The 26,354-nt window shown below is 35.8% G+C and overlaps 2 protein-coding genes across 3 annotated transcripts; one reads left to right on the top strand and one right to left on the bottom strand.

The window, feature by feature from the left end:
* Positions 1 to 1,482: 1,482 nt before the first annotated feature.
* LOC139861627 (diphthine--ammonia ligase-like) lies at positions 1,483 to 6,640 on the top strand. 2 transcript variants are annotated; one of them, XM_071850076.1, is made up of 13 exons: positions 1,483 to 1,742; positions 1,942 to 2,078; positions 2,216 to 2,287; positions 2,451 to 2,530; positions 3,150 to 3,375; positions 3,487 to 3,519; positions 3,629 to 3,711; positions 3,815 to 3,887; positions 3,991 to 4,324; positions 4,428 to 4,759; positions 4,853 to 5,190; positions 5,790 to 6,144; positions 6,226 to 6,640. In XM_071850076.1, the coding sequence occupies exons 2-13, from the start codon at positions 2,001 to 2,003 to the stop codon at positions 6,439 to 6,441; spliced, it is 2,220 nt and encodes a 739-aa protein (XP_071706177.1). In that variant the 5' UTR covers positions 1,483 to 1,742; positions 1,942 to 2,000; the 3' UTR covers positions 6,442 to 6,640. The 2 variants fall into 2 exon arrangements, with proteins under 2 accessions (XP_071706177.1, XP_071706176.1); XM_071850075.1 differs by having other exon boundaries at positions 1,926 to 2,078.
* Positions 6,641 to 6,856: 216 nt separating this feature from the next.
* On the bottom strand, positions 6,857 to 25,489 carry LOC139861535 (uncharacterized). Its single transcript, XM_071849961.1, has 8 exons — positions 25,317 to 25,489; positions 24,676 to 24,895; positions 9,307 to 9,698; positions 8,624 to 8,873; positions 8,340 to 8,505; positions 8,136 to 8,238; positions 7,935 to 8,063; positions 6,857 to 7,567 (listed from the first exon to the last, which is right to left on the bottom strand). The coding sequence occupies exons 2-8, from the start codon at positions 24,869 to 24,871 to the stop codon at positions 7,073 to 7,075; spliced, it is 1,731 nt and encodes a 576-aa protein (XP_071706062.1). The 5' UTR covers positions 24,872 to 24,895; positions 25,317 to 25,489; the 3' UTR covers positions 6,857 to 7,072.
* Positions 25,490 to 26,354: the final 865 nt, after the last annotated feature.

Here is a 26,354-nt window from a genome sequence, read left to right as displayed (position 1 = left end):
TGAATCTTGTACTCTTGTGATTTCGAGACGTTTCTTATCAATAATTGGAACCTTTTTGATTGTCTTTTGTTCTTTTGAGCTTTTTGGTCGTTTGCGTCTTCAAATCGTCGAATCTGTCTTTTGTCTTCACCTTTTATTATTTAAACGAATATCACTTGTAAATAGAACAATTGCAACTAAAAGCTTGTCTTTCTTGAGGAATAATGCTATGAAATATATGTTCGTTTTTAGCATTATCAGACACTCACTGGTACACAACACAACACCATGTAACTGTACAAACAATGATTCAATCAGATTTTGTTGTGGTTCAAAATTGGAAATGTGAACTTGGATATGGATACCAAATTTAGTTTTGTAATGATATTTGTTTCAGTAACTCGTTATTCCTTGAGCTTTATCCAAGATTATATTCAAGTTGTTTAATTCAAGAGCAATGTTACATTAATTTTGTAATTGACAGAGTCTTCTTTTAATTAATGGAATTGAGATCCTCACATTGCTCCTGCCCCAATTAGAATTACAAACGGCTGCATAATTGATTTTTGTCTAGAGCTTTCATGATGTTTAATATTTTGTTGCCAAAGTTGTTTGAATTTTATTGAATGTTTGTTTCGACAAGGGCCCGAATTGGGATGATATGAATTGGTCTAATCATGTAACACCCCAAATTCTATAGCAGCGTGCGCTCCGCGCACTCAAGGCGATAAACTTGGGGTATGTTTTGCCAATTCGAAGTTTTTAGGGGTTCAAATGCAAATTTCGTGAAATAAACCTAAGGAGGAAGTTTGCATATTTATTCCTAACTTATTTTCATTAAATGATAAAAGAAATAAATATATTGATTGTGGAATCAAGAAGAAACTTTAGGGTTTGCACGCGTAAGCATTTGGTCAGATCTCACTCATAGGAGATTCGATTGCGTTAATTAAAAAATATCAGACGTTCGTAATTCAAGGAGTATAATATTTTTTAAGATGGTGTGCGATCTGACGACTAAAATTGTAAAAGCCAATTGTTTCGTACGGAGTAATATTTTATGGGCATCAACCACACGCATGTGGCTATAAAAAGTGGGCTTTAGGCTAAGTTTGAACTGATGGTTGGAATGATGGTTTCAACATAATGGACTGAATTTATATAAGAGGTGGACTAACGATACACCATTAATACTTGTCCAACGAAGGTGTTATTATCGTGTCGAAGGTGAGGTACACTATCAGTTTGTTTATGGGCCGTGATATTTCGAGTCTTCATCTTTTTGATGAAGTTTCTCGAGTTTTTATAAAGTTTAGATTTTTTTGCGAAAGAAGAAAAACAACTTTACAATTAAGACCATTTTCCTTTACCGAGTTTTTTTTGAACGGTGATATCGACATCGGATGTTCTACACATGCGATAGCAGAAAACCAATTTACGACGAGTACCAATGGGAAAAAGAGGTCGTTTACCCAACCCGTAGTTTAAATCGCTGAACTAAAATCTCAAATTAGGGTTCCTCTAGACTTATTCTTTTGCTCTACTTGATTGATCCATTTTCTTATTCTTATTCTTATTCTTAGGGTTTTATCTTAGTGTTGTAAATAATCTGTTTGACTTCTCAATTGAATTCGTACTGTTTCTTCAATTTAACTAAAAGAATTCATAGAAGAGGTACACAACTAGCTTGGAGCGAGCGGGATGACGCAAGCATAAAGGAGCTGTCTTCGAATCTCTCTACTTACAAACAACAACTTCAAGAGGTAATTGATGCAAATTAATTTAATTATCTTTATTCGCATGTCTAAATCTAAATATCATATGGAATATGGATTTAGTTATTTAAATCTTTTGAAGTCAGTGCATCAAACTTTTCAATAAGAATACATATAAATCTATAACACTCCTCATATGGATTTCATTTTTTTTATTTTTTTAAATTGTAGGATTTTATGGTTGCAGGCAGCTGGTTAGCAAATCAAATTTATGTTAGTTTTTAATTGATTAAATTATTAGAAAAGATGAAGGTGGTAGGGTTAGTCAGTGGTGGCAAGGACAGTTGTTTTGCCATGATGAAGTGTCTTCAATATGGCCATGAGGTAAGACTGTTTTACCGAATTCTGTGTACGCGTATTATGTGTCTATTGATAACAGTTAATTAATGATTATGTTTATGTACTTATGCGAAATGAATTGCATCAAGTATATGTGATGTAAGATGATGTTTGTATTATAGGTTGTTGCATTGGCCAACTTATTGCCTGCTAATGATTCTGTGGATGAACTTGATAGCTACATGTATCAAACTGTAAGTATTTCTGTTGTATATTTGCAAATTGAAGTTCTTAAACTGTATGTCAGCATGAATATACAATTCGCATGAGAAATTTAGTTGCATAACAATCTTTTAAATTTAGTATTATGCGCTAAAAGCTTATTGCTTGGTGTTTGCATTGTTTGATATGTTGTAGGTTGGTCATCAGATCGTTGTCAGTTACGCAAATTGCATGGGAGTGCCTTTGTTTAGACGAAGAATACAAGGATCCACCAGGCAAGTTATTTAATTTGAACTTCTTAAGTAGAGATTTTTTGAAAATTTATTTATTATATATGACATTATGAAATATGGTTTTTTAACTGCACTTTATGTCTGGCAAGTGTTAGCATTTGGTGCGTTTGATAAAACCGAATGATTTAGTGTTGAATGGTTCATAATCCGAATTTTGAATGAAAATAATTTGTTTGTTAATCATGTTGAATAAACGATTTGAATTGAGTAAATTACCTTATTAATGCGTTACATTAATAAAAACTTCAATATACTTGTTGGTCAAGTGTTCTGGATATGATTTGAGAGGATATTACAGAAAATTTATTTGCTTAATGTTTAAGAGAGTGTTTCAAATGGTTCATCTATGAATTATATGAATTCTGAACCATTCACCATCATATGTCATTCGGAAGTCAGCAACAAACGTGCTGAATGCTGAATGGTTCATCATTCAGCACTGAACCATTCAATTAAGAGGCAAACAAACGCAACCCAATTCAGTCTGATTAGAGAAGTTTTAAACTTTCTCTCATATAAAAGTTACTTTTCTTATATATTGTGGATTCATTAATTTGACCAAGTGCTTGTAGTCACTTATTTTGTTATTCAATATATATAGGCGTCATGACCTGAGCTACAACACGACTATTGGTGATGAAGTAGAAGACATGTTTATCTTGTTAAAAGAAGTTAAAAAACAGTTACCTTCTATTAACGCAGTCTCATCTGGTGCAATTGCTTCTGACTATCAAAGATTACGAGTAGAAAATGTTTGTTCAAGACTAGGGCTTGTTTCTCTAGCGTATTTATGGAAACTAGATCAATCGTTACTCCTACAACAAATGGTATCCAAATGTTCTGTTGTATTGTAATTATTCAAGCATCTCTTTAAATGTTATTTGACTCTACTAAAACATTTCTTGTGTTCAAATCTTATCTTTTGTGGGCATAATTAGATTGAAAATGGGATTGTCGCTATCACGGTAAAGGTAATAATACTGTGATTTTTCACTCTGATTTTATTATTTTGTTAATTTATATTATTCTTTTTTTAGCGGTTTTAATAACACGAGGTCATTTGCCCTTAAATTATTTTAGGTTGCAGCGATTGGTTTAGATCCTTCAAAGCACTTGGGAAAAGAGATGTCGGAACTATGGCCACACCTTCTTAAGTTAAACGAGTATGTTATTCGCATAAATGAGATTTGTGTTTCCTTATATTATATATCAGTTTTTAAGTTTTTATAATTTTTTTTTATTAATATTAATTCTTTTTTTTGGCAGGTTATATGGAAGTAATGTATGCGGTGAAGGGGGAGAGTATGAGACATTGACTCTTGATTGTCCCCTCTTTAAAGTAAGTATTTCGTGTGAGTAGTGTTAATTTTTTCATGACTTTAAATATTTTATATGTATTAAATTGTTTTAATTTTTTGATGACTTCAAAATATTTATGCTAGTATGCTCGAATTGTTCTAGACGATTTTCAACTTGTACTTCATGATTCAAACTCAATAGCTCCTGTTGGGATTCTTCATCCTGTATCATTTCATTGTGAAGATAAACCAACTTCTCGAAACACAACCAACGGTTTTTATCATGAGAATTTGGGATCCGTAATTGAAGTACAAAACGAATCTCTGGAAATAGTCAAAGAAGACACGTGTCCGTCATCTGATCTTGTCTTCAATTTACCCGAACTCGAAAAGCTTAAACCTTGTATATCAAAAACTCAAAAAGATAACACCTTTACCCTATCTTGTTGGCTGCAGGACCCGAATCAAACTTCAGTAGGTGAGTTATAATTAAAAGTTACCCGGTTTACATGAAAGCCCTAAAATTTATAATATGTTATTACTTTTTTTAAGCCAATCTGTTTGTACTTCTATTGTGACAGATTTGCAGGAGGATATGAAGATAGTTTTACTGAAAATCGAATCGGAGCTTAACGAACATGGTTTTTCATGGGAGAATGTAGTTTACATTCATCTTTACATTTCAGATATGAATATTTTTGCTATTGCAAACGAAACGTACGTGAATTTCATAACTCAAGAGAAATGTCGGTTTGGTGTGCCGTCCCGTAGTACAATCGAACTTCCGTTATCACAAGTTGGTCTTGGGAAGGCTTACGTCGAAGTGCTCGTAGCAAATGATCAAAGTAAGAAAGTTCTTCATGTGCAGAGCATTTCTTCATGGGCCCCTAGTTGTATCGGACCATATAGTCAGGTAAAAAATTTGTTACATAATTAATAATAAATAAAACATCTATCGTTGAGAAATTGTAGTGTAGTCAACTAGTCAAATTTTACTATTTTGTAGGCAACGTTGCATAAAGAGATACTTTACATGGCGGGGCAGTTGGGGCTTGACCCTCCAACCATGTCGTTAATTATTGGGGGGCCCACTGCTGAGCTGGAACAAGCCTTGGTGAATAGTGAAGCTATTGCAAACTCGTTCAATTGTTCGATAAGTACATCTGCCATACTGTTTGTGATATATTGTTCAAAGTCTACCTCGATAGCGGAAAGAATCGGTATGCAAGAAAAGCAGAATATAATCCTTGATCAGATGAAGTTAGTCAACTTAGATAAGAAACGTCTTTCTGGAGTTTTAAATCCTCTTCTCTTGTTTGTGCTTGTCCCTGATCTGCCAAAAAGGTGCACTTTTTTCTGAACTTAAATTTCAAGAACTCAGATGTTGACCAAGTTTGATTTTGACCCTTTTGACCGATTTACTGAGTAACTGAGGTTTGACCGATTTTCCGAGTTTTGACCTTGACCAAGTTTGACAGAGTACTCGCTGAGAATTTCGAGTTCCGCAACACTGCTAAGTGTGTGTTTGGGTGAAACTTGCTGGAGCTGGTAGCCGAAGCTTATTTTTTAAGCTTGAAGCTAAAGCTTATTACTTTTCATAAGTGTGTGGTAAAATAGCTTGAGCTTATAGCTTAGACTAAAAAGGACAACATAATTTATATTAATTAATTATTGAAAGGGTAAAACCGACCCTCTGGCGGCCCCACACCGACCGGTCCCACGGCCAACGTGTGAGGAAAATTGCATAAAATAATTATTTAAAGGGTAGTTATGTAATTTAACATATCATATGCTAGGAGCTTATTTTTTAAGCTCTACTTTTCATAAGCAAAGCTTAAAAACCATAAGCTCTACTTTAATACTTTTTTAAGCTCCTATTTTGGGTCATCCAAACACACCCTAAATAATACTCCTTTATAGTTTATTGCGATTTTATTTTGTAGAGCTTTTGTTGAGGTGAAGCCAGTGCTATTTGTGGATGATGATGATGATACGGAAATTGTGGAAGATGCTAATGATCACGTTATGTCTGATCGAAAACATAGAACGAGTCCATTTGACTTATGTTTTCAATCTGAGAAATGGCACGATGAGTGTGTTCAGGAGTGTTTTGTTCATGGCAGAATATGTGCAGTCATTTTATCCATTACAACTGAAACAGCTAATAAGATCTGTTTTAATGCTGACAATCTTCCGAGTATCACTGTTGAGGAGAAAACGAAAAGAGTAGCAAAGTTTTGTGTATATCGTCTTGATAAAGTCCTTTCAGAAAACCACTTTTCTTGGGATGATTTAATGGTTAGTGTATTTTACTGTCACAACAACTTATATGTATGTTTCATTTTGTATAAATTTCTTATAACATGTCCTGATTTGCAGAATTTGAGAATTTACTATTCAACAAGTCATGACATCTCTCATGAAACATTGTCACTCATTTTCAAAAACGTATTCGATGAATTTTCTGAAACAACCAAAAAGGTGAAGACTTGCAATGAACCCATTTTCAACGTTGTGCCTGTAATTGGGTCGGGGAGTTCTGCTACTTGTATGGATGATTTTATCACCTGTGAGCTAGTTGCTAGAAGAACTTGACATACACCATTGATTTTCTTTTAGTTGTTTAGAAAGTGGATATTTATATTTCTTATGAGGCTATGTATGTGTATGGATTGCGAAAACTTATTATTGCGCTTGAGGTAATGTGTTTATTTTTACAATAGTAAACATATACTAATGAAATTAAAGGATCCCAAGGACCGATAAACTGCAGTTTTGTTTCAATCAATATTATTCGATCATGATAGTGTTTCATCTTCATGTATATAATAACAAGCTTGAGAAATGAAATCTGCGTTAATTTAACTTGAGTGATGTATGCAGCAGCTCAATGCAGTTATAATAACTTGAATTATCAGTTATTTGGTAAATGGGTCATTTATTCGAAACTATTTATGATTACAAATTAGTCCTTACAAATGGACGTGTTATAATGGAGGAGAAGCCATAATTAGCAAAAGTAATAGATAAATTAATAACTTTTGTGCATCTCAACAATTAATCTATGATGGAAACATTTTTAAAGCTATTGTAATGTAACAATACTTTTTATACATTATTATTTGTACACTAGACAAGAAGATATGCAAACACATAGTAACTCGTACTCTTCGTTGTCCAAACTATCTACACTTTCGGAACCATATTCGACATGCTTTTTTCATGTTTACCAAAACCGATCCTTATTAACGCTCAGGTAACCAGCCATTACCTTTCCACCCGTGTTCCTCATTCCGTCAATGAGAAAACACCACGTCGAACCCAAAGCTCCAATGAAGAAGTCAGCTTCGGTAGCCATTAAAAAGTTAACTAACGGATAGTTAGTGCTCGTTTCTCTACCAAGACTCGATTCATATACAGCCATCGTAATGTTTCCCACTTGTCGTCTCACATTCGAGTAGTAAAACTTCCAGTTTGAATATAACTTCGTTTTATCGATTACTTCTTGCATCTCGGTTGATAGCCAAACGCGATTCAAATTAGGGAAATGGTTTCTGATTCTGTTTGCAAGATTCATGTATTCTTTGAACTGAACAACCTTCATTTCACATGCTTTGTCACCCATTCTTACATGAACGCTTAACAACGGTCTTGGAGTCCATGGCTCGTGATTTGACCATACGTATTTTTCAATCGCGGAACCAGAAGCTTTTACGTTTTCCTGAAATACATTGTTACTTATATTTAATAATACTATTTGCATCATTTTCAAACTGTCAACTTAGAAAGCTAGGTGTTGTTTGTTTTTCATTGTGCAAACCTATTAGGTCTTACTGTAGACTGTTTGTTTTTCGGAAGACATATGATAAAATAATCAATAATGTCTTTATGGTCTGCAAGCGTGCAGACTTAGAAATATGCTAGACACAAAAACAAGCAGTCTTTGATGTTCATATTTAGACACATCTTCTCTACAAATGTGGTTTATGGATCTCAGACCATAACATCTTAAAAAACAAACAACGCCTTAGAATTTGAACGAAAAATTACATCACTTATAACAAAAACATGTAGCAAGTTAAACGAACCTCGACATATTGTGCACCACTCGTTGCATGGACTAACTCTGCAGCTTCCCATCCAAACGCGGAGTGCCGTGCTACGTTTAGCAAACCACATGTGTACTCTGTTTGGAACCTCATAAGGTAACGCAAAGCCTATTAATCGAAAATATTTCATAATTATTATACACATTTCAGCAAATTCTAAGTAAAAATCTCATGATCTACCTGTGCTCGCCACCATCTCCAGTCCATTCTCCGATGATAGCCAATTAATGTCCCGTTTATTTCCGTTGTTGGCTGTATGTAACTCCAAGGATTACCCCATACCCTGTAATAAACTTTACTGAATCAATGGTGATTTAGATGATAGAAACAACTGAAATTTTCCTTTTCGTATGTATAAATTCATCATTTCGTTAGAGCATTTACCGAGGGATTTTGCCAGTCCATATTTGCTTTGTTGTGTAGTTTTCTTTTACTGTAATAGTTCCATTTTCCAATGCTCGTTTATCGTTCATGAGTTCAAATGCTCGTTCCCTACACTCTTGTGATGTCTCGGGGAAAAAGTAGCATGACCAACTAGACCTTGATGTACCTAAAGTGAATATTAAATGGAAGTGTAAGTAGGTGAGTTGGGTAGCAAAATGGGCGGGTCAGACCTTATAAATGAAGAAATTGTGTACGAATTATGTGCTTTTTATAACTTTATGTACCTTTACATTCATCATGATCAGCCCGATTATAATAGTTTGTAACAAGTACACGTTTTTCGTTAATAGCAATCGCAAGAAGACCACACATCCCTGCAAACTGAGCTCCCATACCAAATCCAGGTATTCTCTCCCAATCTGCAACTAAAAACCGCACATTTGGATCGTTACAATTTACTGGATGCTGATGCACCCATATATCATGTTGTACTTTTCTTGTTAATGGATAATTGTCCTCATCCGACCCTTTAATCTGCAGAAACCGTTAATAGATACATCACATAAGTAACTTTACCATACAATAGTTAGTTCGTGCCACAAAAATTTTGTAAAAAGGAAAATATATAGTCAAAGATATAAGGTTTCCCCTGTTCGGTTTACCGGGGAGAGTAATCTGACCCTATACTCTATATACGCGGCCCAACCGGATTACTCGGTTGCCATTTTCAATCCATCCTGGTCACTACAAGATTTGAACCTGAGACCTCTTGTAAGGATATCAGGCCCTAACCATTTAACCACTGAGCTATCTTCTGATGGTTAATAAAATATATATATATACCAAATTAACCATCATACATACTAAAAGGGACAGGTAGCAATTCTTGCCCATATAAACTACAGACACCAAATGTAGCCTTATGCTCGTGCCAAAAGTTACAAAAATCGTTATTATAAACACGTACCCATGGAGGGTAAGCACCTTGAGAGATAACATGATGACTATTATACCCTTGTTTCTCGTCTTTGGTCGATAAAGGGTAGTTATTCAAGAAACCTTTCCACATTGTCCATGGTGGTAATTTCCCATCTTTTGTACGCTTATCAAGAAGCTGATTCGCTTCGTTTGTCAACTTACAGTTCTCTAAATGAGAAGGTGTATGCACCTTTGTATCGTCACTTTCTACATTTCGCGAGAACAAACCTTCACCTGTGCTTGACTTGTTTAACATTGTGCTCCAAGTCGTGTAAATGTCCTTGACCGGGTCGTTGACTTGGACCTCGATAATATTTTGTGATATCATCCTTTTTTCTACTACTTGCTCTTTAGATTCACAGTCCCTTCCTGCAAAAGCATCTAGAAAACAAACCCGCTAAAAAGGTTATGTTAATCATAATACATAAAGACTATTTTAGGTACAATTTCACAAAATACAACTAGAGTAGCACAAAGCAATTACCAAATCCCACGAACCAAACACCCCCTAAGCAGTGACGACTCTAGAATCAAAACTCAAAACTCAAAGTAGTCATATACAATGTAGTGGCACTTTGTAATTTTTTTCTAAAGAATGATTGTTTATTTTAGGGATGAGATCGGTTCCGGACGGTACCGAACCGTACCGGAACCGGTTAGTACCGGTACCGAAATTGGGTAAAATGGAGAACCGAAACCGTACCGAAATTTTAATACGGTACCGGTTTCGGTACCAGTACGGTACCGGGATTTTTCGGTTTTTTACCCACTTGGTACCGCAATTTTTTGACAAGGGTGTAGATAATACGAGTGACGTGGTATGATTCATTTGCATGTTTATTATTTACCTGTTTGGTAAAAATGATGAAAATGTAACACTTAATGTACTTGTATCAATTGCATTAGTGTGATTCTTTTGAAAGTTTGATGACGATCATGAGTCTGAAAGTTGATTATTTACGTGTTTGGTACCAAACAATGTAGATTTATTCGATTGGGAATGGATGATTTATTTGCATAATTAATTCATGCATATTAGCTTACATGGAGTATATATATATGTGTGTGTGTGTGTGTGTATATATATATATATATATATATATATATATATATATATATATATATAGTGGTAGGATCAAGAGGGAAGTAACCAATCGGGGGGAAGCGGGGGGAAGCAATTTTTTTTTTTTTTTTTTTTTTTACGTTTTTTGAAAAAACTTTGTTCACGAACATTATAGATGGGATGAAAATATGAACATTTAGTAGAGACACTTTGTGATAAATGTTTTTATTTTGGCGGGAAAACGCTCGAAGAAGTAATATATAACAATTATCGTGTTTTTCGAGCGTATGTTGAGGTTTTAGCTACTGGGGTTTAGATATTAGGGTTTAGATATTAGGGTTTATAGGGTTTAGATATTAGGGTTTAGAAATTTAGGGTTTAGAAATTTAGGGTTTAGATTTAGGATTTAGATTGAGTTTTTAACACGAACGGTTTAGAGTTTAGGATTTAGGGTTTGATGTTTTGGGTTTATATAAACCCAAAACACCAAACCCTAAACCCTAAACCCTAAACTCTAAATCGGGCTAAATTTTACTTCACAAAATATGAAGAAAAAAAAAAACGTTCATATTCTTCACGAACAATATTATCTTGAATGTTATTTTTGTAGATCGTTTTCCCGCCTAAATAATAACATTTATCACGAAGTGTCTCTTCTAAATGTTCATATTTTCGTGTGATCATGATGCCAGAAAAAAAGAATTCCAAAAAAACGAAATTTTTTTTTTCTTCCCCCCGCTTCCCCCCGATTGGTTACTATATATATATATATATATATATATATATATATATATATATATATATATATATATATATATATATTAGTTGTTGTAAAGTTTGAAAACAGTGAATATTTGGTTTGTTTATGTAAAAAGATTTCGAAATATGGAGGGTGACATAGTGTGTTTAGCAAAATGCAAATCAAGATTATAAAAAAAAACTAGAAAATAATGTCAATACTTACAAACATCACTATATGTAGCCACATTAGCATACTTCTTATCAAATTAAATGCATACATTTTAATTTATAAAAAAAAAAAATTCAGCTAAAATTCATGTAAACATATATAGGAGTTTATCGCGTGGATTAAAGACACCCGTATTGTTTATAATTCTAGTTAGATTAAAGGTCAAAGCTTAATTGGTAACTAGATATTTAAGGAGTATATAAGTTATATGAGATGGACCCTATTACAAAGAATAAAATCTGGAATGTTAAACTTCGGTGCCAAATACCGATTTCCCGAAAAAAATACCGGAACCGTACCGTACCGTACCGTACCGAAACCGAAAACCTCCGATTCCTGGAACCAAAACCGATACCGAATCCCTTTCGGTTCCGTTTTAGGTACTGGTATCGGTTCGGTACCAGTTCGATTTCGGTATTTCGGTTTATTTGCTCATGCCTAGTTTATTTCTTAAAACTATTAGTTTTAAAAACATATGAGGTCATATCTTTTAAATTTAGTGGTGTCTTATACTCCATCCGTCCCATAATAAGTGTCCTCTATTGACTTTTCAAAGTCAATTCTTTTCAACTTTGACCTTGAATATCTTTATTTGTGTTATACTAATAAAAAGTACATTTAAAACTCAATTCACTCATATAATTTTTATCAAATTTTATATTATACAAATAAATATATTTAAAGTCAAAGTTGCGAAATATTGACTTTGAAAAGTCAAAACTGTTGGTTTGTTTTTTGATAGAAAAATTGATATGGTTACTTTGTGAAGGATGCTATCCCACATCGGTGGTAGGAAAAAGTTGGAGGTGGGTGACTTGGTTATAAAAGGAGGGCTAAGTCTTCATTTCAACTTGCACCAATCAATACACTTTAAGGCCCCGTTTGGCTCGCGGAATTCCAAAAGAATTTGATGGAATTGGAATTGAATTCCTTAGACCACCCCGTTTGGTTGACATAATTTGGAAGGAATTATATTCCTTGGAATCTTGAGATTCCTTCATCTATGGAATGTTCATTCCTTCAAGATGTTGATGGATTTGAATTCCTTTCAACAATGAATTTTTCGGGTCGCGACTCTAGAGCGCATTTTAAGCGCTCATTTTCGAGGCACGTTTTCAGGGAGCTATTCGGCGCGCGGTTTCGGGGCGCGTTTTCAGGGAGCGTTTTCGACGGACATTTTTGGGTCGCGTTTTCGGTCCGCGTTTTCGGGTCGCGTTTTTATGCCGAGTTTCGTGGCGCGTTTCGAGTCGGGTTTTTGAGACGTTTTTTCGCGGATCCGGTCACTTTTTTGCTCCGCGTTTTCGTGTCGCGTTTTCAAAGCGTGTTTACGGGGCGCGTTTTCGGCTCAAGTTTTCGTGAAGAGTTTTCGCAGGGCGCTCGGAAAAGCGCGCTTTCGCAGGGGGCCCGAAAACGCGCGCTTTCGCTGGGCGCCGGGAAACGCGCGCTTTCGCTGGGCGCCGGGAAACGCGCGATTTCGCGGGCGCCCGGAAACGCGCGATTTTGCGGGCGCCCGGAAACGCGCGTTTTCGCGGGCGCCCGGAAACGCGCGTTTTCGGGGGCGCCCGGACGCGCGTTTTCGCGGCCGCCCGGAAACGCGCGTTTTCGGGGGCCGTCCGGAAACGCGCGCTTTCGCGGGCGTCCAGACACGCGCGTTTTCGCGGGCCGTCCGGACACGCGCGTTTTCGCAGCCGCCCGGAAACGCGCGTTTTCGAGCTCCTCAGGAAACGCGCGTTTTCGCAGCGCGCCCGAAAACGCGCGTTTCTGGATCCCTTGCTGAAACGCGCTTTTTCGCAGGGCGTCTAGAAATGCGGATTTTCGGATCCCCTGCAAAAACGCGCGTTTTCGCAGCGCGTCCGGAAAAACGCATTTTCGCAGCGCATACGAAACATGCGATCTCGCAGCGCGTCCGAAAACGCTCGATCTTGCAACCCGCCCGAAAACGCTTTTTTTCACAGCAGAAAATGCGCGTTTTCGACGCGTTCTCAAATCGCGAATCTATTTTTTTTTTTTTTTTTTTTTTTTTTGAAAAAGTGAGTCTGGAAATGAACACAAAATTTAGAAACGTAATTCTTTTTATAACTTTTTAATTATTTTATAAAATGAAATTCAATTCCATTCCATGTAAAATAGAACACATTTTTCACATTCCATGGAATTTATCAATTCGAATTCCTTCGGATTCCAATTCTTTTGACACATTCCATTCCATCCAAAAAAATTCCACCAGCCAAACGGGGCCTAAGTATTTGATTATTTCTTTATTTTTTACCCTTGTTTGAGAGTTGTATTAGTTAAATACTTTGGAGAATGTGGTTGGCTTAAGAGAGTCGTCTATGTCATTGTAACAATTTGTGATATAATGAATTTCTCTCTTTGGGAGCCCGTGATTTTTCTCCTGTTTTGGAGTTTCCACGTTAAATTCTTATGTTGTGGATTGTTCTTATTTCTTTACTGTTATTGTTGGGCTGAGTGGTGAGAATTAGTGAGACCGTAATTTCCTAACAAAAACATGACATTTATTATTGGACGAAGGGAGTATAATTTAGTGATATTTTATAAATAAAAAAAACCACTCCTCTGTACATCATCCCCTGCCCCTAAGTATTAGATATCGAAAATACAGGATTCCCAATGTTAGTCTGGAACGATCAGACTATCCATATTTTATTTGATAGTATAAAACCGATCGACAAGTCTAGAATTACTTCATACCTCTTCCACAACTTTCCCGAACACTGGTGTTCAACGGACTTATGGGATGTTTTCAAAAAATATGGCAATATCCACGAGGTTTACATCCCCAGGAAGACCTTAAAAAACGGAAGGAAGTTTGGTTTTGTTAGATTCTTAGACGTTCCAGATTACCACAAAGATTCTCTTGCGAGGAGACTAAGTCTCATTGTTGCGGGTGACAATTTACTCAAAGTATACAAGGCCCGTGATCCCGAAGGAAAGAAACAAGCTCCACAGCCTAACAATGCAAAATCGGGTTCTAGGAACAATGTTAAGGTTGCATTTAACTCACCTGTAGACGAAAGGAATTTCAAAGAAGTGGTCCTAAACAAGCAGGCTACAAACTACGGCATCCCCTCGATTAAGGTAAATTCTAATGATGATCTTATCCAAATACTTGGTCAAGCGGTTATTGCCAAAGTTAAAGATCTTGAATTCCTTGAATATTTTAATGAAATATGTGAAAGTGAAAACCTTGGTGGGTTTACTATCAAATACCTGGGCGGGCATGATCTAATGCTTATATTTGAGGAACCCAACCCGGCCCTAGACTTGATTAACAATTCGGAACACCCATTATGGAAATGGCTTGAAGATATAAACCCATGGGATCCCGAAATTTACAAAACCTCTGGTAGACTTGTTTATGTTAACATATCCGGGGTACCTATTACTTGTTGGTTAGAATCCACATTCATTGACATAGCAAAAAATTGGGGCGAGGTAATTGAAACGTTTAATTGCTCTATAACCAATGAGAACAACCAAGATTTATCGCATGGCTCGGTAATTATCAAAACAAACAATTTCTCACCGATAAACGGCCAAGTTATTATCAACCCCGGTGACGTCAATCAATCTAAGGCTTACATCATCGAAGTTCAAAACTTTTCTATGTTTAACACTTATGGTGATATCGATAATTCGTCGAATTGGGATGATGAAATTCTTTCGGACGAGCACATTTCTGACGAAGAGTCCCACTTGGATTGTGAAAATCGAGTTGAAGGAAACGCTGAAAAGACCACCCGTAACAACAACCACGATCCCACGCCTCCTCACCAAACCTCCTCTAATTCCTCTAAACGAATGGATACTCGTCCCTTTAATAATAATGCCGATAACCAATCTCTCCAATCTCCTAGCATATCGAAACCCATCAACCACTTTGACACCACAAACCCTCACACCCATAATCCTTCCAATCCCGAAACTGTTTTAAATAATACTAGCTCTACAAAAGAAACTAGCCCATCGAATGAAACTGATCCAATTGAACCACCTCCTATTCCTGATTTTAATACAGCAAGGCCATATAATACCACCTCATATCAACCAAAACCAAAAACCATCCCTTTGGAGTCCACTGTAATCACGCAGCCCATTACCACCAATACCCCCCCAAGCCCACCAAGAGAGGATACCCTTGCAATCCCGCAGCCCAACACTGTTATTAACGGCCCATCGAATCATGTAAATGATACCCCTGTTACACCTAGCCACATCTCGGGTAAATCTAATATGGACAGCTCACCTCAACACATTCTAACAAATGATTTATGCTCACCAATAGTGACACAAGAACATGCAGATTCTGTTCCCGAAACCCTCCCTCACCATACCACAAACGACACCCCCTGTACTACCCCTTTAAACCCTCAATCCAACTCTCCATTAAATTTTATGCCTGCCCCTAACGCTACACAACAAACAAATTCCGATCCTTTCAACCTCGAACCTTTACTTTATACGGGTAAAGAAATTTCTAAAAAGAGAAAAATTTCTAGCACCATCGCCAAACCTATCATTAAGTCAAAAAACACCTCTCAAAAACCAGATGTTAAAAGACCTAGATCCAATATGCTTTACATCAAACATCTAGCTAGAAGTGGCCAAAAGCTTAGAATCTCTCAACTGGCTAAACGTTGTAAGTCCTCGTCTAACGGTGGTGGTAGCACATCCTACTTCTCGAAGGGATCTCATATGGACATGGTACATAACAAAAAGACTAAAAAGACAGGTTCTACCTCTAGCAAAAGCTTGGATACGTTCGAATTCGGGAAAAGCATCGGGATTCGTCGCAACAACCCATGAATCCACCTCCGTCACATCGATTCTGTAAGTTTTTTCTCATGTGTACGATTTCTCTTAATATTCGGGGTATTGGACAAACGGGTAAAATAAGCTGGCTTAAACGTATTTGCTATAAAGAAAAACCATCAATTCTAGGCCTCCAGGAAACCAAATGCGGCCAAACACGTGACAACACCATTGAATCTTTCTGGGGTAATTCTGATTTTAAATTCGTCCAAAAGGATTCGGATGGTGCTTCCGGTGGTATCCTAACTATTTGGGATACTAATATCTTTTCGTTCAACTATGCTATTGAGGGTGAATTCTTTCTTGCAATTTGTGGCACGTGGGCGGGTCATGACTCTGAAATTGCCTTCATTAATGTTTATGGCCCCCATTCCCTTTCAAAAAAACTTAGACTTTGGAGCGAACTCTCATCCCTTACTAACTCCCTTAATATCCCACACATTGTTTTTGGTGACTTCAACGAAGTAAGAAACAAAACAGAACGCATGAACACAGAGTATAATCAAAATTGGACAGATAATTTTAATAACTTTATAAATAACTCTGGATTAATTGATCTTCCTTTAGGCGGTAAAAGGTTCACAAGGATTTGTGAAAAAACAATGAAGTTTAGTAAACTTGACCGATTCCTCATTTCCGATGGCATCTTCACTATCTGGCCCAACACATCCTCCAAAACTCTTGATCGGGACCTTTCTGACCACTGTCCCATTATCCTAAGAAATAACCTCCTCGATTCTGGCCCTAAGCCAATACGTGTCTTTGACACATGGCTAGATTTAAAAGATGCCGACACCATCATAGAAAAGGCTTGGTTGATCCCAATTAGTGGGAATAGGCCTGACTGCATTTTCCGTAACAAACTAAAAAACGTTAAATTAGAACTTAAAAAACATAGTAATCAACTTGATAACTTAGACTCCCAAATACGTGACCATCTTACTGAATGTAATAATTGGGAACAAACCGCCGAAACTAGACCTTTATCCGAAACTGAAAAAAAAAAATGGATCGATGAAAAAATGCATCACATCGTCAAAGAAAAAAAGAAAACAAACATGCTTAAACAAAAATCTAGAATCAAATGGGCGCTTGAGGGTGATGAAAATTCGAAATACTTTCATAACTATATCAAAAGAAGAAAAAGTAAAAACAACATCCACGGGCTTTCAATTAATGGTACATGGACTGAAGATCCTAATCTAATAAAACAAGAAGCATATTCCTATTTTAACAACATCTTCCGATCCAAACACTTACGTGACGAATGCCCTTTCGATCATGTTTCACATCTTGAATACATTTCTTCCTTGGACAATCAACTCCTAGAAGCTAAATTTAACGAAAAAGAAATATGGGAAGCCATATGTAATTGCGATAGCTCAAAAGCTCCTGGGCCGGACGGTTTCAACATGAGATTCTTTAAAAAACATTGGGAACTGATTAAAACCGACCTCATTAAATCTCTAGATTGGTTCTGGGAAAACTCAGAAATCTCCAAAGGATGTAATGCATCTTTCTTCACATTAGTCCCGAAAAAACCCAACCCAATCGGATTAAATGAATATCGCCCAATCTGTCTAATAGGTAGCTACTATAAAATTCTCACCAAAATACTCTCCAATCGCCTTGCCATGGTCATTCATAAAATCATTGGTAGTGAACAAACAGCTTTCCTCAAAGGTCGAAATATCCTAGATAGTGTCCTAATTGCAAATGAAATAATTGATGAATTAAAACGTAAAAAACAAAAAGGTTTAATCTTTAAAGTTGACTTCGAAAAGGCATTTGACTGCATTGAGTGGGACTTTCTATTTAAAACCATGCACTTCATGGGTTTTGGTCCAAAATGGATTGGTTTCATTCGGGCATGCCTTTGGTCATCATCTATTTCTGTACTAATCAATGGCTCTCCCACCAAAGAATTTTTCCCTGAAAGGGGAATTCGACAAGGTGACCCCATTTCGCCATTCCTGTTCATCATTGTTGCTGAAGGTCTTAACATACTTGTCAAAAGAGCATTAGCCAATGGTCATTTGCAAGGATTAAAGATCGGACATGACAATCTCAATATTACACACCTCCAATATGCTGATGATACAATCTTCTTCGGCGAATGGAATAAAAGAAACGCCAAATATATCTCCAAACTACTAAAATGTTTTGAAAATATTTCAGGCCTCAAAGTTAACTTCCGTAAAAGCAAACTTTACGGTATAGGTACATCTACGACCGAAACCGAACAAATGGCTTGCTACATGAACTGCTCTGCGGGTCATACCCCGTTCTCCTATCTTGGACTTCCTATTGGTGTACCCACATCTCACGCCTCCTCGTGGCAGCCGATCGTTGAGAAATTCGACAAAAGGCTTTCAGATTGGGCTGCTAAATCTATTTCTTTCGGAGGTCGACTTACGACCATCAAATCAATTCTTAGTAGTATCCCATTATACTACTTCTCCTTATTTCATGCACCATCCGCTATCCTTAAGGTACTTGAATCTAAAAGACGGAAATTCTTCTGGGGAGGATCTTCAAACGATAATAAAATTAATTGGATCAAATGGGACCAAATAATTTTGCCATACGATTGTGGGGGTTTAAACGTGGGGTCCCTCTTTGCTAAAAACATATCATTACTTTGTAAATGGTGGTGGCGTTTTAAAAACGAAGATAATGCATTATGGGTAAAAATAATCAAAAGCATTTATGGGCCGGGGGGAGGGTTGGATACTAACTTTTTATGCAGGAACATTTCAGGTCGCACCATTTGGAAAGAGATTATTAAAGCTGGAAAAGTTGCTGACAATATAGGCACAACCTTCACATCCTCGATTTCAAAGCGCATAGGAAATGGCACATCTATAAGCTTCTGGCATGATATATGGATCGGATCTGAGTGCTTAAAAGATACATTTCATAGACTATTCATGTTGGAATCCCGCAAAGAAGCAACTGTTGCTGATAGAATAATGAACGTTAACTCTACCTCGATCGGTAACTGGGATTGGTCCCGCCCTCCTAGTGGTCGTGCAAAGGATTATCTCACGGAGCTCAACAACCTAATAACATCTGTTATTATTTCAGATCGCCCCGACTCATGGAAATGTTCCCTTGACACATCCGGCATCTACACTTCAGCAGCACTGTCAAATCTGATCAATAAGCTTAAATACGGCACAAACTCTAGAAACCTTTCACTACCTCAAAACAAATTCGTTCCACAAAAGATATTCATTTTCTCATGGAGGGCCGTTCAACAAAAAATCCCGGTTAGAAGCGAACTCGATAAAAAAGGAATTGACCTTCACACCATCTTATGTCCCTTATGTGAGCACCAAATTGAAACCATTGATCACGCGTTGTTAAATTGTCAAAAAGTATCTTCAATATGGATACAATTTCTCGATTGGTGGAATCAAAACAACATAAGTATCTCTAACATCAATGATGCCATCATCTCGGATCAAGGCATATCACATAATTCCATTGGTTCTTCAATATGGCAAGCTGCTAAATGGATTGCGTGCTACATTATTTGGAAACATAGGAACTTAAAGATTTTTTCCGGAAAAATATGGAACCCCGCTGTGATAATCTCCGAGATCCAATCTCAAAGCTTTAGCTGGATCTCAAATCGTTCACGGAAGAAAACACCTATCGATTGGCATCAATGGCTACTCAACCCGTCATTTTACGTGTCACCTCCTTCAAACCGCATAGGCGTCAGTTAACATAACTTAATTCAAATCGGGATGGTTTCGTTATTCTATATAGCCTATGTGGGTTAGATTAAATGGGTTGGTTGTGTGTCAACTTTGTAGTCGCTTGATCGGCACGGTTGTCCCCTCCTTCCCCGCTTGTTGTTCTTTTACGCAAGTTCGTCCCTCGTAGTGTTATCTAGTCTACGTCTCCCCCGATCATAAGTTCAGATAATTATTCCATATTTTCTCAGCTGATCCGTTTCGTTTATAGCATTGTATAAAAGCATATAGGGACTTGTATTGTAATATTCCATATAATAATAATAATATTTTTGCTTTTCAAAAAAAAAAAAAAAAAAAAAAAAAATAAATAATGTAGGTTTGCTAGCTTATTGAGGTTTTTTAGTGCGGCCACTAACACACTAAACACCTATTATTTCACCTTGATGTCATCGACATTGTCAATAGTTGGTTCCACTTAACGTATTTTCTTGTTTTTGCTTAAAATTTAGTTGAGGGTTCTAACTTATGGAAGTTCAAAAGATGAAGGTTTGTTTTGTAAAAACTACTCTTTAGTCTTTTCCTAATGTGGCCTAAACCTTGAGACCTTTCTAGTCGCCCTCTCTTGTTTTGACGAGGAACATGGCCTGTCCATTTTCCAGAGTCGACCTTTTTTATATCCAAATCTAAATTCTTTGAAGACTTGTACACCACTTTCTAGAACTTGTACGTTGTATTGAATTAGTTGTTCATGCTAAAAAATAAGATAACAGGTGAAGTGTCTTTATCAAGAAGACATGTACTGTACTACTTTGAAGTATATGCTTGTACATAATACATAAAGTATCATAAAAAAAGGTCGCAAATTGAGTCTAGCTCACAAGTACAAACCCCAGAGTAATAAATTAAAATTAAAATTATAACTAAAATTAAATTATATTTGTTTTACAGACTGTGCAATATAAATAAATTAATGTAATTAATTAATAATTAATTAATAATTCATTTTTCTTTCCTAAAGGCAATAATATTATAAATAAAATAGGACTAGCAAGAAGCTAGTTACAACGCTAAACGATAACTCGACAAACACGACCAACACAACCTCGAAAAAGTACAAGACTGCAATCTAACAATCAAATAATCTACTCTATATCCAAATCAACAATTCACAAAACCACGTTAAGGGCAAACACTCGGTAGAAAGCATGAAAATGGGGAGAAACAAACCACCTCACGAACAACCAACATCAAACCAAATAGTCTCGATCACACAGACTAACCAAGTGGTGGAATCGTGAATGTAGAAATGTAAAAAGAGAGATCATAACCGTTAAATCACAACCAACATCTACGTTTTATACCCTCGAAATACTAAGAAACCACGAACGAGAAACCATCTCACGAAACAAACAATGAAATAACCCGAAACAACCTATCTAATTTCACAAACATAGATCTCCAAACACCACCCCTAACACCACGATCTAGAAATCACCCGAAACAACCCGAAAATACCAACACGAACCACCATTAATCACCCGAAACAACTAATCAGTTTCACCCGTTACAACTGATCAGTTTCACATCAACGATATGTAATTTACGACATTCAAGTAGTATGCATAAAAATTAAAGAAAGAAATCTAGATATAAAACGAGCCAGGAGCAATCCATGCTCCCGATGGCCAACACACGAACCACCAGACCCACGGTATTCCGTTATCCTCCTCAGATCATAAACACAACCCGATACAACACGAAAACAACCCCGAAACCGCCCGAAATCACTCGACTAATACATACGAAATCTGAAAGAAAGCACCGTATACCAACTCGAATTCGAAAGGAGCTACTCGTTCTTTCTTTTATTTTTTGTAGCATACATACCTGAAAATCGAGTCATGAAAAGAACCCAACTTCCGGTAGATGAGAAGATTCCGATCTGCCTGAATACCAGCTTGATCTGAAGCGACCCGAAAACAACTCGAAAACAACCGACTCACGAAAAGCAAGCAACACGAATACATCATCAATAGAAGAGCCACGACTTGAAAAAACAACAATGAAAGGGGCGAAGACAGAGACCCGACTTGCAAAACGAAAAATAGGGGCAAAAACCGACCGGCAATGAAAGGAAGAGCAACCCACCACACTACAAACCTTTTACGTCATCAGAATCCGGTGAGATCCAACCGGATTTGTCTCCTGAAAAACGACAAGGGTTGTTGAAAGGAGCCGTATTCTTATGCCAAATCGGGCAACGAAGGTAGGAAATGAGAACATGAAGAAAAAAAAGGAAGCATAAGAGGAAAATAGGAAACTCCCGACCACCGGCGAGGATGCCGGTGGCCGGAACTCACGGCGGTAGAAGGAGTTACCTTTAATTTGAATTATTGGGAGGTGTGAAGGAGAGGTTTTTAAATAATAATTAATTATAATTCATAATTAATAATTAATAATTACAGTATATTTTTTGGACAGAAAGTTATTAGGCTATAAGCTAGTACCAACTTTACTTTGCTTCAATTCCACGTACACCCTTGCAACGTACTCATTTACTCATTTTTTACTAATAAAGTTCATATATGTTTGAGCTTTTAATTATTATGATCCACAAATGTCATAATCCACCTTAACAAATACTCCAACATTTCTTTCATTTTTTATAAAAATTACTGATTACTGGTTTGAAGTGTTAAAACAGATAAATATGTAGTAGCACATAGACAATTATCATTAATATAAGTTAGGTAATTAACCTTTATTTCCTGTTTACACTATTTTGAGACGACGAAATTTTTTATTTAAATGCGGCCTAACCTTTTTATTCCATAAACGTTTTTTTGACCATTTCCTGATCATCTCAAAATATTTCGTTATTAAGATTTTAACCTAATATAAGATTATTTGTAAGGATATTAAGACCCAATCACGAAACTATTTTTGTTAAATATAAGTTAGTAAAAATAGAAAAGGTAAATTAAATCTTGAAAGTGCATTTACTAGATAACCAGAACAGAACTACTGCAGAACCAAATCTTTATAAAAAAAAACATGCCCGACCTAACAACCAACATCTCGGTATACATCCATTCGGTAGCTTGCTAGTTTATCGACTATATACATATACTCACATGCATTCAATTGACATGTACATGTGTTATGTGTATTGGGAATCATTCCAAATCGCATCTTTTCGGCATCGGTGTTCTTGATAGCGAGGTAATTTCTTTTGCTAATGCTACAGGTTCTAGAGTTGGTACGTTTCCGACGAATTATCTTGGGATTCCTATTGGTTTAAATATGAAATTAAAATCTAGTTGGGATTCGTTGGTCGATAAGTTCCGCTGTAGATTATCTTCTTGGAAAGCAAGTCTCATTTCTGTAGGTGGTCGTCTGACTTTAGTGAAATCAGTTTTGGGTAGCATCGCCATTTTCTATATGTCTTTATTCAAATGTCCAGAAACGATTTTAAAAAAGATTGAATCTATTCGAGCAAATTTTTTTTGGGGTGGTAACGGTGACTCTAAGAAACTATCTTGGATTAAGTGGGATAAAGTCCTAGCTCCATTTGACAAAGGTGGTCTCAATGTTGGAAGTTTAAAAGTTTTTAATTTAGCTTTGATTAACAAATGGAGGTGGCGTTTTATTTCCAATTCGGATGATTTGTGGAGTAAGGTAATTATTTCTATTTATGGTAATAATGTTCTAAGTCCCACGTCTAATTGCTCTAGTACGTGGGGAAATATCATCTTAGCTTGTTCCAAAGCAACGAGGGACAGTTTGTTACCTTCAGATATTTTTAAGATGGATATTGGTAATGGTCGCAACACTAATTTTTGGCACGATGTGTGGTGTGGTAATACAACTTTAGCCAATCAATTTAATCGTATTTATCATTTGGATTTGGGTAAAGATGATAGCATTGCTGATAAATACAATAATGGCGATTGGCAATTCATTTGGTCTAGAGAATCGATTGGAAGCCGAAATATCGATTTCGTCAATGATCTTCGTAGTAGTTTGAATGATTTTATTCTTACGGACCGCGATGATCGTTGGTTGTGTACTTTGAGTAATGATGGTTTTTACACGGTTAAAATGGCGAGAGATTTTATAGATCGATGCAAGCTCCCAGGTTCTGGCGTTTCTACTACATGGTTCAATTTCTTGCCTAGGAAAGTTAACGTTTTTTTGTGGCGTTTTAGACTTGATGCTCTAGCCGTTCGTTGGAACCTATCCGCGAAAGGTATAGACATTAATTCTATTGTGTGTCCTTTATGTTCTAATGGGGTCGAAACACGGGATCATTTATTTTTTGGTTGTTCGGTGGCGAGAAATCTTTGGCGCAAAATCAGGGTTTGGTTAGATTGTAACATGCCTTGTTTTACTTCATGGGATTCTTTTTTAGATTGGATACAGGGGGTTCATTTTTCTACTTCATGTCAAAGTCGGATCGTGGCTATCATGTGTTCTTCGTTATGGGCTTTATGGCGATTTCGTAACGGTGTTGTTTTTAACGAACCATTTTGTAATCTTAGTAGTTTGTTTGATGTTATTAGATTACTTACTTTTCATTAGATTAAACATAGGAGTCATTTAGTTTCAAATTGGAACTTATCTATGCCGTTGTAATCATCCTTAGCCTCTTGCTAGGGATCGTTTGTTGGTTTTTTTTATATAATATTCTTGGCCGTTAAAAAAAAATATATATTTATTTGTAAAACAATAACAAATAAAATAATAAAAAAATACCAAAAACAAAAGAATAAAAAAAAAACTTACTGAGGAAATAGGTGGAGGTAGACTTGGGAGAAAATTCAAAAGAGGCAAAAGAAGTTAGGAGAGCAAGAAAGAGTGAAGTAAGACAAACTCCACATAAAAATCCAATAACACATATTTGGCATGAAAATGAATTTCCCATTTGTAGAGCCTTTAATGACACTTTCCTTTCTAATGATTTTCCTCCATTATCTTCCATTTTTCTAGCTACTTGATCATCGATCTGCAAAATAAATTAAAACTACTTTTTATTATTATTATTATTATAATAAGTAAATAAATAAGGGTTGTTTTTTGCATATGAGTGGATATTTGGAATTAAAAGAGTAACATGTGATGAAAATTACCAGATGAAGAAAAAAAATATTGTTATTGTTGGAGTTATATATGATTCCTTTCTCTCATACAAGTAACTCTACCCAAAGCTAAATAGTATAACTAGAAATTAACTAGAGCTTAATTACAAATCAATAAAAATATAAAAAATATGAATTATGAATTATTTAATTTCAGAAATACAAATGTAAATATGGGAGATCATAAAAATAAGATGGGAAGAATTATAGTGTATAGTTAAACACACACAAACACATGCATATATTATGTATGTATATATAGGAATATATAGGATGATCATGACTTACCACATACAAACTCAAAATTCACTCAAGTTGGACATATATCTTCCTCTGGATTGAAGCATATCATCCGCCTCTTGCTTGTCTCTCTGTGTGTCTTATCTATCTATATGTATATGTACATATATGTATGTGCATATATTATATATATATATATATATATATATATATATATATATATATATATATATATATCTTCTCTCACACTATAACAAGTGAGGTAGAAAAAGATTAGGTGGTGTCATGTGTAGGTAAGGGAATAGGTTCTTCAATTGCAAAGTGGGACCCAACTTTTTTCTTTACACTCTAAAATCACATTCACAACTCTTTTTTCTTGTTTTCCTTTACAACCTAAAAGGAAAGGAAATGATGCAAGTGGTAGAAATACTAGTAGTAATAATATTATCATTTAGAAAAAAAAGTATTTATATCTATTATATTATATACATATATCTATACCGGTATATGGAACTATATGAATTTCATTCAAGCGAACTAAATAGATATTGTTTTTCCTTTTTCAAAAAATAAAATAAATTAAAGCTGTTAAGGATAACCAAAAAAGTAAAAGAATCAGCCATGCATAAGCATGAGCTTCTTTAAGAGAGTGTGCATTTAGTATTTATTTCTTACATATAGTTATGACTATGACTTATTCAATATTCATATGCTATATTGTTGCTTTGAAAAGATCAAAATTCGATAGTTATGCATTAAGAGTTGCTTTTTAGATTTGAAGGTAGATGTTAATTGTATATAAGAACCGCAATCTATGTAAAAAAACATTATTACTTGGATCTCATGTACATCATGTTTTGAATGCTTCATATAATGATATAGGTTTTTGTTTATATTATAACCACAATACATAGAATGCAATAAATTTAAAATAAACGGACCTGATCGAGTAATTGTCATACTAATCAATAGTTAACGTAATCAAATTTATAATGCGGACACGAAAGTCCAAGATGGATATAATGTAACATCGCCATCGTTAAATTAAAATGAAATTATTATATCGAGTATACTACTATGTAAAAA

The sequence above is a fragment of the Rutidosis leptorrhynchoides genome, chromosome 8 (genome assembly GCF_046630445.1).
Source record: "Rutidosis leptorrhynchoides isolate AG116_Rl617_1_P2 chromosome 8, CSIRO_AGI_Rlap_v1, whole genome shotgun sequence".
Classification (NCBI taxonomy): Eukaryota; Viridiplantae; Streptophyta; class Magnoliopsida; order Asterales; family Asteraceae; genus Rutidosis; species Rutidosis leptorrhynchoides.
This window is presented reverse-complemented; position numbering and strand designations above follow the sequence as displayed.

Excerpts from the sequence above, each read along its gene's own strand:
- LOC139861627 (XM_071850076.1), top strand. The coding sequence starts at position 2,001 with ATGAAGGTGGTAGGGTTAGTCAGTGGTGGCAAGGACAGTTGTTTTGCC. Across the intron at positions 2,079-2,215 it reads GTCTTCAATATGGCCATGAG|GTTGTTGCATTGGCCAACTT; the intron begins GTAAGACTGTTT and ends TTTGTATTATAG. Across the intron at positions 3,520-3,628 it reads TTGTCGCTATCACGGTAAAG|GTTGCAGCGATTGGTTTAGA; the intron begins GTAATAATACTG and ends AAATTATTTTAG.
- LOC139861535 (XM_071849961.1), bottom strand. The coding sequence starts at position 24,871 with ATGGAAGATAATGGAGGAAAATCATTAGAAAGGAAAGTGTCATTAAAG. Across the intron at positions 9,699-24,675 it reads TACCTCCACCTATTTCCTCA|ATGCTTTTGCAGGAAGGGAC; the intron begins GTAAGTTTTTTT and ends TTTGTTTTCTAG. Across the intron at positions 8,239-8,339 it reads TGGACTGGCAAAATCCCTCG|GGTATGGGGTAATCCTTGGA; the intron begins GTAAATGCTCTA and ends AGTTTATTACAG.